A 12,679-nucleotide genomic window follows, 5' to 3' on the forward strand; every position below is an offset into this window, starting at 1 on the left:
AGGTGACTGGAGGAAAGCTAACGTGATACCGATATTCAAAAAAAGGGCAGAGGCATATCCCGGGCAATTATAGGCCGGTCAGCCTGACATCAATAGTATTTAAATTACTGGAAGGGATGATAAGGGACTATATCCAAGAATTTGATATCCAAGAAGTTAACAGTATCATCAGCATGGGTTTACAAATGGGCGTTCTTGTCAAACCCATCTTTTTAACATTCTACGAGGAGTGGGGCTGTAAGCTAGATAGGGGGAGACCAGTGGATGTGGTGTATCTGGATTTTGCTAAGGCATTCGATAGTTCGATGTTCTTGGATAGAAAACTGGTTAAAGGGGCGTGTCCAAAGGGTGGTAATAAATAACGCATACTCACACTGGTCTAGAGTGGTAAGTGGGGTGCCCCAAGGCTCAGTACTGGGACCAATTTTGTTCAATTTATTCATAAACCGCATTGAGGACGGGATCAGTAGTTCTATATCAGTTTTTGCAGATGACACAAAATTAAGCAGGGCAATAACTTCACATCGTGAGGCAGAAATCTTACAGAATGACCTGAACAAAATAACGGAGTGGGCAACCACATGGCAGATGAGGTTTAATGTGGAGAAATGTAAGGTTTGCACTTGGGGACTGAAAACATAAACGCAAAATACGCTTTGGGGGGAACCTTTGGGGGAATCAAGAATGGAGAAAGATCTGGGAGTCTTAGTAGAAGATAGACTAAGCAATAGCATGCAATGTCAAGCTGCAGCTGCCAAAGCCGGCAGAATATTAGCATGCATAAAGAAAGGGATGTATTCCAGAGATAAGACTATAATCCTTCCACTTTATAAAACTCTGGTCCGACCACATCTGGAGTATTCTGTCCGGTTCTGGTCACCAATCCTCAGAAAGGATGTGCTGGAACTGGAGAGAGTCCAGAGAAGGGCAACTAAGCTAGTTAGGGAATTGGAAGACCTAAATTATGAGGAGCGTTTACAAGCACTCAATTTATTCTCCCTGGAGAGGAGACGCCTCAGAGGTGATATGATAGCGATTTACAAATACCTCAACGGTGATCTCAGCATAGAAAAAAGCTATTCAGTCACAAGGAATGTAAGAGAACACGAGGCCATACAATGCAATTAGAGGAGAAGAGATTTAACCTCAGGCTACTCAGGGGTTTTTTACAGTAAGGGCAATAAGATTGTGGAACTCTCTTCCACAAATGGTGGTAACTGCGGGAAGTATGGCTACTTTTAAAAGACTCTTGGACATACATCTCCAAGATTAAAACATTCAGGGGTATGGGAAATGAATACATCCACACACACGTACACGGGTTGAACTGGATGGACTGTTGTATTCAACCTCAACTATTATGTAACTATGTAGGAACCAAGGAGGCGAGGTAGGAAGCAAGGAGGCGCGGTAGGAAGCAAGGAGGCGCGGTAGGAAGCAAGGAGGCGAGGTAGGAAGCAAGGAGGCGAGGTAGGAAGCAAGGAGGCGAGGTAGGAAGCAAGGAGGCGAGGTAGGAAGCAAGGAGGCGAGGTAGGAAGCAAGGAGGCGAGGTAGGAAGCAAGGAGGCGAGGTAGGAAGCAGGAGGTGATGTAATGCATGTTGCTTCCGGGTTGATAAGTCTTTTGGGGAGGATTAAGGAACAAATGATTCACACTGATATCCTGCTCTCAAGGCTACAGGCATTTTCTAGGGTACTGGGGACCACCTTGAGTCCTGTGGGATAGGGGGTGGGTCTCGCATCCGGAGCACCATAAATGTGATTGGGTGGCTCTAGGTCACTTTTAACTGAAAGTCCGTTGCTGGCTCTAAAAATTATTACCAACTGCAGCAGCCGCCATGAGCTTCTGTTCACCCCTTGCATAGTAGGAGGTCTGTACATGTACCTTGGTAGACAAGGGGTTTAGGAGGAATGGGTTGCCACCACACATACCGGCCCTTTAACCACTTGACTTGCGGAAAGTTTACCCCCCTTCATGACCAGGCTATTTTTTGTGATATGGCACTGCATTACTTTAACTGACAGTTGCGCGGTCATGTGATGCTGTACCCCAAAAAAATAGAGCTTTCTTTTGGTGGTATTTGATCACCTTTGCGGTTTTTATTTTTTTGCGCTGTAAAAAAAAAAAAGCGACAATTTTGGAAAAAAATATATATATTTTTTTTACCTTCTTACTGATCTTAGTGTCTCTGGTTCCCACAAAGTGTCAGTTAGTGTTCTGACTGTCCGCCGCAATATCGCAGTCCTGCTATAAGTCGCTGATCAACCCCATTACTAGAGAAAATAAATAAAAATTCCATAAAATGATCTCATAGTTTGTAGACGCGATAACTTTTGCGCAAACCAATCACTGTACGCTTGTTGGGATTTTTTTTCTTTTTTTAACCAGAATTATGTGGCAGAATACAAATTGGCCTAAAACGATGAAAAATAGTTTTTTTTTTTTTTTAATTGGATGTTTTAAAGCAGAATGCATACTAGCTCATTATGCCTTTACTTTGCAGGTAAGAAAAAAAAAAGCAGCATTTAGCCACTTGCCGACCATCCGCCGTAGTTTTACAGAGGCTCTATTACCCGAAACAACGTACCTGTATATCGCTTTGTGTAATAGACAGTGGGGGAGTGTGCGCTCTGCCGGAGGCGCACACACGCGCCGATTGGCCAGAGGGGAAGCCAATTAGCAGGCCAGCCACCCACGATCACTCCCCATAGAGACAGAACGGTGGTCTGCCTATGTAAACATGGCAAACCGCTGTTCTGTCACATATGAACACAGGGATCCTGTGTTCCTACTATTTAGGAACACAGGTCTCTGTGTTCATCTATTGAGTCCACCCCCCACAGTTAGAAAGCACCCCCTATGAGCACACCCTGACCATACTAGGCTTATTTCTACGTATTATTCTGCTTTTATTGCTGATTCTAGCTCTAGATTCCAAACTGCGCAGGCTAAATGGGTAGATATGGGGGGTGCTTTTCTTCATGGGAGGGATCTGAGTAGGGTTCTCCAATGAACCAATCTGCGCACGCGCTGCATGTCTAAGTTGCTAATAATAGAAGAGATATGTGCGGGGTAAATCAATGTCGGCGCGCATCTGGTGATTTTCACAATAAAAAATATAACAAACAACAGAAAAGGATACACATGCCAATATGTTGGGTATACATTAACAATAGTAGGTCAAATAGCGTATATCCAGTACATCATAACTAATCAATACACGATACACTTGCGTATTTGTCCACCAGGAAAGTTCCGTTCACCCAGCTATTTAAAGTATAGGGTTCCCTGCTGGGGGTAGGGTTGGTCTCCCCACTGGTAACAATCTGAGGCCAACCCTTACCCTAGTGACGCAGGTATTTAACTCCCCTAGAATACCACCGCTGTGGGTCAGGTAAAACATATAACTCTCTGAGATTGGGATTAAACCATAATGGACTATTGGGGGATGTGGACCACAAGTCTTTGGAAACTGTAGCCACTACATATTGAAACAGGGATGGGGATGTATTTAGCAGTGACATGCCCGGAAGATCCAGAGTGCACCCCACTATATATGTCATCCTTATTTCTATTACAGGGCAAGAATACCGGTTGTCTCTGTAAGATCTCGATATTGGAACGCTGATGGTGTTTTTCTCTTTTCACAGAGACGGCCCTCCGCTGCTCCCCAGTGACACCACTCATGGCTACCGGACGGTAAAAGCCAAGCTGGGCTGTAAGAAGGTGCGACCGTGGAAGTGGATGCCGTTTACCAACCCGGCCAGGAAAGACGGAGCTATCTTCTACCACTGGAGGCGGGCGTCCGAGGAGGGGAAGGACTACCCCTTTGCCAGGTTTAATAAAGTATGTCAGTCAGTCTTACCGACTTTCTTTAGAAGTGTTGGCTTGCTGCATCTTTAATTGCAGGACTTTGTGTAGTGAGGGAGCAAAACTGACATTAGAATAAGCCCCAACCTCTCTCCTAAAGGTGATGTGTAGTGGTTCTGCAAATACTTCTCAGCCAAGAGAAAAAAAATGTGAATTTGTCTTTCTCTTTCATTCATTGAGGGACACAGCTCCTGATCTTCATAACCATTGGATTATACTGCCCCCTACAGGAGTAGGAGACTAGGGAGAAAAAAAGTCTGGCTACGCCTATGGGCAGTCCCAGGGGGTATGCTCCCTCTCGCTGCTGTAGGTACGGACCTAGTTCCTTGCTGGGATCTCTGGTCCTGGCAATTTTTTCTTTATTTTTTTTCTCCTGGTTTTTTTTCCTGTGAGATCTACAATCAACTGCCGGACTGGGCGACGGGATGGATAATCTACATGCAGTGGTTACCCCTGTCTGGCCAGCGAGTGTGCGCAGACCTCAACTCCACGCTAGGTCGGCCCCACCAGACGGGGACTGTCCTGCAAGTTAAACTACCTCGTGAGATCACATACGTCCGGATCTCTCGGCCCGAGTCGCAGCATTCCTCCTGGCCTACAGCCCCCCATTTAGATGGAGAGGAGGTTCTGTCTGGAGCAGTGTCCGCCTGGTTCCTGGTATGGTAAGTAAATTGTCCCCCCTCACCCCCTGGAGGGTTTTGGGGTGGACGTGGGCCCCTTCATGGGACAGTTCAACCCCTGGGTTCCCCTCCTTCCCGTTAGGCACCCCCCTCGTCGGTCTGGTGGTCCCTGTGGGCCATATCGCCCCCCATCCCCCCCTTTCACTGACGCTGGGGCTCTGGGGTGGCCAGGTCCACTGCCTGGGGTGGGGGCAGGGTGCTGTGCTAGCGATGGGGGCAGGGGGGTGCACCGCCGGCGACTGGGCAATCGGCTGTGGGGGGGGGGGGCTATACCTGGTGGGGGCTCCTGCCAGGGGCCCCTTTTCCTGCCTGTCCCTTTTTCTGAGGCTGCGTGGGGCCACCATTTTGCTGTAGCCTGTGTGCTCCATTCACAGCGGCCATGTTTGTGTAGTCCGTCAGCCCTTTTGCGGTGGTTTGCTATTGAAAATGGCAGCGGCCATGACAGTGGAGCCCTGTGGGTGGCGATTTTGGCGGTGGGAGCCCCTCCTTATGCCATGGTGCTGACTCCTGGATCTTTTCACTTCCAGATCGCCGCACGTGGAGTGCAGATTATAATGGTGAGTCTGGTGGGGTCCTCTCCCTCTCTGCTGAGGATCCCTTAGGTGCTCTTTTACTGGTGACCGATTGGTGCTGCCGGGGCGATGGGGGTGTCCCTTAGCAGTGTTTTTTTTTTTTTACACCTTTTTTTGTGGGGTTTCCCTTTTGACTCATGGAGTCTTTGAAGCACATTTCCCCACCTGATCCCCTCTCAGAGGCTGCGGGGCCCTCCTGATCCTAACCATCCATCGATGCACTGACAGCGGTCCTGGAGTCCTTTGTGTCCCGGGTGGAGGTGGTCTTTGGGTGACGGGCTAGCAAAAAGCGCCTCCTGCCTCATCTGTCTCATCAGATACTGACTCTGATTCAGCCTCCGCAAACGTGGGTCACCCTGCTGGGTTTGCGACCTGAGTTTTCAGATAGGGAGGATGATTCCTCCACTTCTGCAACCGCACACACAAAGGCGTTGGTGGATGCACTGCTTGTATCTGCGTGAGACCTTAAAAATGGAGGGCGCAGCTGAAGCTACCCCTATGAGGAGTCCCTTCTTAAAAAGTGGACTGTTCCACCGGTGAAGAAAACCTCCGGTCTCCAGATTGAACAAAGCAACCATGATTCCAGTTGAAGACTTTAGGGACCCGGCTAACAGGAAAGCGGAGGCTGTGGCCCGTATATATACACCCTGGCTGGTTCGGCACTGAGACCGGTGTTTACCATTGCACTGGTGTCGCAAACTCTGACCGAGTGGGCTAAGCTTTTATGCCGTGACCTGGAGGGAGAGCAGCCCCCTCCTGCCTTTGCTGAGCTGGCGGACTAGTTGGTCCTGGGGCTGCAGTTTATCTGTGATGACTCTTTGGATGTGGCTCCCCTAGTCGCTAGGCTCTTGGCCAGTGGTCCTTCGGCGTATTTTTTGGCTCAAATGCTGGTCTGCGCACCAGACTTCTAAAAAAAAAAACCTTGACTGATCTTCCTTTTCAAGGAGATTGCCTGTTTGGAGCTACCCTGGATGACATCATTAAGGGTCTCACGGGGGGGAAGAGTACCTTTTCTTCCACAGGCTAGTAAGGGCAAGGACCCCCATAGATGGGATGGTACAAGACCTGTTACTTCAAGGTGTGATTGTCCCGGTTCCGACATCGGAACGTTTTCAGGGTTTTTACTCAAACCTGTTTACAGTTCCCAGGAAGGAAGGCAAGGTGCGTCCAATTCTGGACCTCAAGGCACTGAACTGCTTTGCGCGAGTGCAGAAGTTCAGAATAGAGCCCATTCGCACGGTGGTTGCTTCTCTGCATCAGGGGGATTTTCTTGCCTCTATCGACATCAAGGATGCTTACCTTTACATTCCAATATGTGCCGGTCATCAGCGCTTTGGTCTCGCCTCTGCTCCTCGGGTCTTAACAAAAGTGTTAGCCTCGGTGCTAGCATTGTTACGCCAACGGGGGATCGTGGTACTGGGCTACTTGGACACCCTCCTTCTGCGAGCGGAGTCTTCTAGTGCTCTTGTGGAAAACCTGGAAGTCAACATACAAATTCTGAGGGAGTTCGGCTGGATTCTGAATTTTCAGAAGTCTGCTCTGGTTCCGTCCACAAAGCTGGACTATCTGGGTCAGGCTCTGGACTTGGCTTTAGCCAGAGTGCTCCTTCCTGTGGACAAACTCCAGATACTGCAGGCTGCAATTCATCTCCTGCTGTCCAGCAGATGTTCCTTCCTCAAGACTTGCATGCGGGTGCTGGGCCTGTTGGTGTCTACTTTCGAGGCAGTTCAGTTTGCACAGTTCCATACGAGGTCCCTGCAAAGGGAGATTCTGGCCAAAATGGGACAACAATCCGTAGTATCTGGACAATCAGATCCAACTGAGCCAGGGAACGAAAGAGTCCCTGATATGGTGGCTTCGTTCTGCGGCGATTCGGCTGGGCAAATCCTTCCTCCCCTGGTATTGGACAGTGGTCACCACGGATGTCAGCCTGTCCGGCTAAAGAGGCATCCTTGGCAAAAATTCTGCTCGGGGATTTGGACACTGGAAGAGTCCAGACTACCGATCAATGTCTTGAAACTCCGAGCGAGCAGACTGTGCCTGGAACATTGGACGGATTGTCTTCAGGGATGTCCAGTGCGCATTCAATCGAACAATGCCACGGCCTTGGCTAATGTCAATCACCAGGGGGGCACAAGAAGTGTCCTGGCAGCTCTGGAGGTAGCCGGCATTCCAAGGTGGGCAGAACAGTTCATTCCAGCCTCTCCACCGTACACGTTCCCATGGTGGAAAACTGTCAGGCAGATTATCTCAGTCAGCAGGCGTTGGACCAAGGGGAGTGGTCCCTGCATCCGGAGATGTTTCATCAGTTGTGTCTCCGGTGGGACATCTCCGAGGTGGATCTGTTGGCGTCCTGGCTCAACAGAAAGGTGCAGAGGTTTGTGGCTCAGTCTCAGGATCCTCTGGCGGATGCCACAGATGCACTGGTGGCCCCGTGGGGTCAGTATAATCTGATTTACGCCTTTCCTCCACTCAAGCTTCTGCCAAGACTTCTACACTTGATTGAGGCAGAAGAAATTCCGAATATTTTAGTGGCCCCGGACTGGCCTCGCTGGGCCTGGTACGCCGATCTGGTGCAGCTGGTCGCCGACGTTGGAAACTTCCTCTCAGGGAGGATCTGCTGTCCCAAGCACCAATCTTCCATCCTGCTTTGCAGTCTCTGGCTTTGACGGCTTGGCTGGTGAATGCCAGGTGCTGAAGGATAGAGGTTTGTCTGAGTCAGTGATTCCAACGCTGTTAAAAGCTAGGAAATCTACTTCTAGTCCGATCTATCGTCGTATGTGGAAGACGTACATTGCGTGGTGTGAGTTTCTCGGGGTTCATCCTCATTCGGTGGCTCAGATCTTGGCCTTCCTTCAATGGGGAGTTAAGCAGAAACTGGCCTTGAGTACTATCAAGGGTCAGGTGTCAGCCTGAGCGCTCTTCTTTCAACGGCCCCTGGCCACACACTCCCTTGTGCGTACTTTTCTTCACGGAGTTCGGCACTTGGCTCCTCCAGTGCGGTCTCCGTTACCACCTTGGGACCTCAAATTGGTGCTCTCAGTCCTCCAGAAGCCTCCTTTAAGAACCTTCGGGAAATTCCCATGCTTACGCTGTCCCAGAAGGTGGCCTTTTTGGTGGCTCTCATCTCTGCACGCAGGGTGTCGGAATTTGCGGCATTATCCTGTCGTTCACCTTACTTGGTGGTTCACAGAGATAAGGTGGTTCTCTGCCCTGCCGTCGTTCCCTCCAAAGGTTGTCTCTGATTTCCATTTGAATGAAGACATTGTGTTGCCTTCCCTGTGTCCCAAAACATCCAAAGGAATATGCCTGGCATGCCTTGAATGTGGTCCAGGTGATAAGGGTGTACCTGGCAGCTACGGAGTCTTGTAGGAAATCGGACTCACTATTTGTGCTTACAGATGGGCCCCGGAAAGAGTTGTCCGCTTCTTCTGCGACCATTTCCAGATGAATCAGACAGACGGTGGTTCAGGCGTATTCCATCAGGTCCATGGCCAGGAAACTTCCCAGACCCTAATCCCATTGAGAACTTGTGGTCAATCTTCAAGATGTGGGTGAACAAAAAAAAAAAACCTACAAATTCTGACAAACTCCAAGCATTGATTCTGAAATAATGGGGGAAGGGGGCGGCCATCAGTCAGGATGTGGCCCAGAAGTTGAGTGACACCATGCCGGGGAGAATCGCAGAGGTCAGGAAAAAGGGTCACCACTGCAAATATTAACTATTTGCATAAACTTCATATCATTGTCAATAAAAGCCTTTGACGCTCATGGAATGCTTGGAATTATACTTCAGTATCCCATAGTCAGATTCGCCGCGGGATCACCTTTATGGGCGGCGGGAGAGGTGCCCCCCTCCCTCTCACCACCACTTCCCGGTCGTTTTCCCCGCTTACCGGAGCCGCCGGTAGTGGGAAAAACGATCCGGTCCTCTCCCCTCCTAGGTAGGAAGTGGAGTAAGGTCAAGATGGCCCCCCGCTCCACTCTATGGCCTACGTCATACGTCACTTCCTCCCAACAGCCTTCATCATGAACAAAGATTTTTTTTTTTTGCTTTTTATTATAGGTGTGAGGTCTTTTTGACCCCAGATCTCGTATTAAAGAGGACCTGTCCTACTTATTTCTATTACAAGAGATGTTTATTCGCAAGTCGCGCCCACATATGTAAACGGTGTTCAAACCACATGTGAGGTATTGCCACGATCGTCCGAGCGAGAGAAATAATTGTAGACCTCCTCTGTAACTCTAAACTGGTAACCTGTAGAAATTTTGAAAGCATCGCCTATAAAGATTTTTAAGTACCAATGTTTGTCGCCATTCCACGAGCGTGCGCAATTTTAAAGCATGACATGTTGAGTATCAATTTACTGGGCGTAACATTATCTTTCACATTATAGAAAAAAAATGGGCTAATTTAACTGTTTTCTTATTTTTCAATTAAAAAAATATTTTTTTTTTCTAAAAAAAAAAAAAAAAATTGCATTTGTGAGACCGCTGCGCAAATACAGTGTGACAATCTCCAATTATACTCCCTTTGAGCAGAAATTTCTAATACAAATCGGTCCTGAAGAAGCACGCTGCGAAACGCGTAGACCCACTGATCAGATATGAGTCTGCAATGATTAAATAGATATGACACTGTAACAATTACAACACTCACCTTTACAGTCCTCCCACTGGTCATCTGGGACCATTTGGGATAGAAACTGTTTTGGGTTACTATTTTAGCAATGTTTCTTTTTCTCGCTTTTTTCTTTTTTGTGTATGTCATTTGAATGAGGATTGTCTGTTTTCTCCTCACTCTTTTAACCACTTTACCACCGGAGGATTTTGCTGTCTTCCGTCCAGGCCACTTTTTGCGATTCGGCGATGTGCGACTTTAACTGACAATTGCGCGGTCGTGCGATGCTGTACCCAAACGAAATTTACGTCCTTTTTTTCCCACAAACAGAGCTTTCTTTTGGTGGTATTTGATCACCTGTGCGATTTTTACTTTTTGCGCTATAAACAAAAAAAGAGCGTTTATTTTGAAAAAATAACAATATTTTTCACATTTTTTTTATATGAAATTCCCCCCAAAAAAAATGTAAAAATCAATTTTTTTTTAAATGTTTGGCCAATTTGTTTTCTGCTACCTATGTTTAGTAAAAAAAATCGAAATAAGCGAATTTTGATTGGTTTGCGCAAAAGTTATTGCGTTTACTAACTAAGGGAAAGATTTCTGTCAATTTTGGTGTTTTTTTTTTTAACGCGTAATGGCGGCGATCTGCGATTTTTTTTTTTTTTTTTTGCCGGACTGCGACATTGCGGCGGACAGATCGGACCCTTGACTGACATTTTTGACACTTTTGGGGGTACCAGTGACATTTCTACAGTAATCAGTGATATATATATGCACTGTTACTGTAAACATGACACTGGCAGGGAAGGGGTTAATTTTATTGGAGAGGGAGGGGTTAATGTATGCCTGGTGCTTACTGACGTGTGGGGGGGGGGGGGGGGGTGACTGAGTGACAGAAGGACAGATCGGATGTCCAGCTATTCTGAACACTCCGATCTGTCAGTCCCTGTCACTATGGAGATCCGCCCGCTGTGTTTACACACAGCGGGCGGATCTCCAGACTCGATCCCCGACGATCGGGGCAGAGCAGCGGCAATCGCCGCTGCTCCTCCGCTGGCCCGACTCCCGCTGTGAATGAACACAGCGGGAGCGAGCCTCCGGCGGCGCGCGAGCGCCGCCCACAAGGGGCGGAGTCCAGCGACGTAGGTCTACGTCGCTGGACGGGATCGCAGCACTTTGCCGCAGTAGCCTCCATGTGAGCGGAGGTAAAGTGGTTAATAATTGTTTTTGGAATAAAATTACATTTTATCACTTGTGAGTCGTATTGATTCATTCGATGTGCCTTAGAAAGTCCCGTTTTTTTTCTTTTGTGAAACTATGTGATTGGTCTTTTCCAAACCATAGGTCTTCATCTATTTAATCTCCAATTATATTCTCTAGGGTCTCTGATAAAAAAAAAAAAAAAAAAAAAAAAATATATATATATATATATATATATATATATATATATATATATATATATATATATATATATATATATATGTGTGTATATATATATAATGTTTAGAGATTCTAAGTAATTTTCTAGCAAAAAAAAATGACAACAAGAAGTGTCAGAAATAGGCCCCGGTTCTTAGGTGGTTAAGTTGATCTTCCAGCAGGTTTTTGTGTTCTCATAGACTTAGGAATGGAAAACCCATCTAAAGCAAACAAAAGTGTGTTGGTACCTATAGTCCCTATAGTGAAACATCGCCAGCCGACTTCCTCCCCTGAAGAGCTCACACTTCACCTTCTGATTGTTACATGTGTGCTTCCTTTACAGACAGTCCAGGTTCCCGTTTATTCAGAACAGGAGTATCAAATGTACCTCCATGATGACGGCTGGACAAAGGCCGAGACCGACCATCTCTTTGACCTCTGCCGCCGATTTGATCTGCGCTTTATCGTCATCCACGACCGCTACGATCACCAGCAGTACAAGGTAAGTGGTCAGGATACGACAGACGTGGGCGGGCCTACGTACAGGAAGTCATTTGTAGCCGGAGGTCAGCTACAACATTTACCAACCTTGCTGCCACTTTTAACCTGTTCACTGCCAGAGCCGTTTTTGAATTTTGTTTTTGCACGCATGTTTAACCGCTTGCTGACCGCCGCAGTAAATAGTCGTGCGGCGGTCAGCCCCTCACAGGCAGAGCAACGTCGCTAGCCTGTAAGGGTCTAGGGAGCGAGCGTGCGCTCCCGGACCCCCCCCACGCGTGTGACCGTCACTCGGCGAACGTCGGTGCAGAGGGAGAAAGGCAGGCGGCTAATGTAAACAAGCCGCCTGTCACTCTCCCCTGTGTAGAAACAGTGATCATACGGTTCTACTATGTAGGACCGTTGATCACTGTTCCTACACCTCAAGCCACAGCCAATCACAGTTAGAATCACGCCCCTAGGGACACACACAGCCCCTCCCTCTCAAAAAAAAGTTAACCCCTTCACTGCCAGTGTAATTTTACAGTAACAGTGCATATGTATAGCACTGATTACTGTAGTAATGTCACTGGTAACCCCAAAAGTGTCAAATGTCAGTTAGGGGTCAGATCTGTCCACCCCAATGTCGCAGTCCCGCTAAAAAAATCGTAGATCGCCGCCATTACTCGTTAAAAAAACAAAAACAATCTTTCCCTTAGTAAATGCGATAACTTTTGCGCAAACCAATCAAAATACACTTTTTGCAATTTTTTTTTTTTTTTTTTTTACCAAACATAGGTAGCAGAAAACAAATTGGCTAAAAATTTTATTCCAAATATCATTTTTATTGAAGTTTTCGGGTAGGATAACAAATTCATCATAACAAGAAGACATAGGATCAATACATCCCTCACATTCTTGCTTCCCATATCTCCCAGCTATCCTATGTGTTAAATAGCTATTCATCTCCTTCCCTTTCTTTTCTAACTCAAATCAACCCCACCCAAAACAAAAAAAAAAAAAAAAAAAAAAAAAAAAAAA

General features: G+C 47.2%; 1 protein-coding gene across 1 annotated transcript in view; it reads left to right on the forward strand.

The window, feature by feature from the left end:
• The window catches only part of DMAP1 (DNA methyltransferase 1 associated protein 1), a 138,103-nt gene that overhangs the window by 11,898 nt on the left and 113,526 nt on the right, over positions 1–12,679 (forward strand). Inside the window, exons 4-5 of the mRNA XM_082265025.1 lie at positions 3,650–3,845; positions 11,505–11,663. Of these exons, the coding sequence (XP_082121151.1) occupies positions 3,650–3,845; positions 11,505–11,663 (355 nt within the window). The remainder of the gene's footprint in view (positions 1–3,649; positions 3,846–11,504; positions 11,664–12,679) is intronic.

The sequence above is a fragment of the Pelophylax lessonae genome (genome assembly GCF_965119305.1).
Source record: "Pelophylax lessonae genome assembly, chromosome: 8".
NCBI classification, from domain to species: Eukaryota; Metazoa; Chordata; class Amphibia; order Anura; family Ranidae; genus Pelophylax; species Pelophylax lessonae.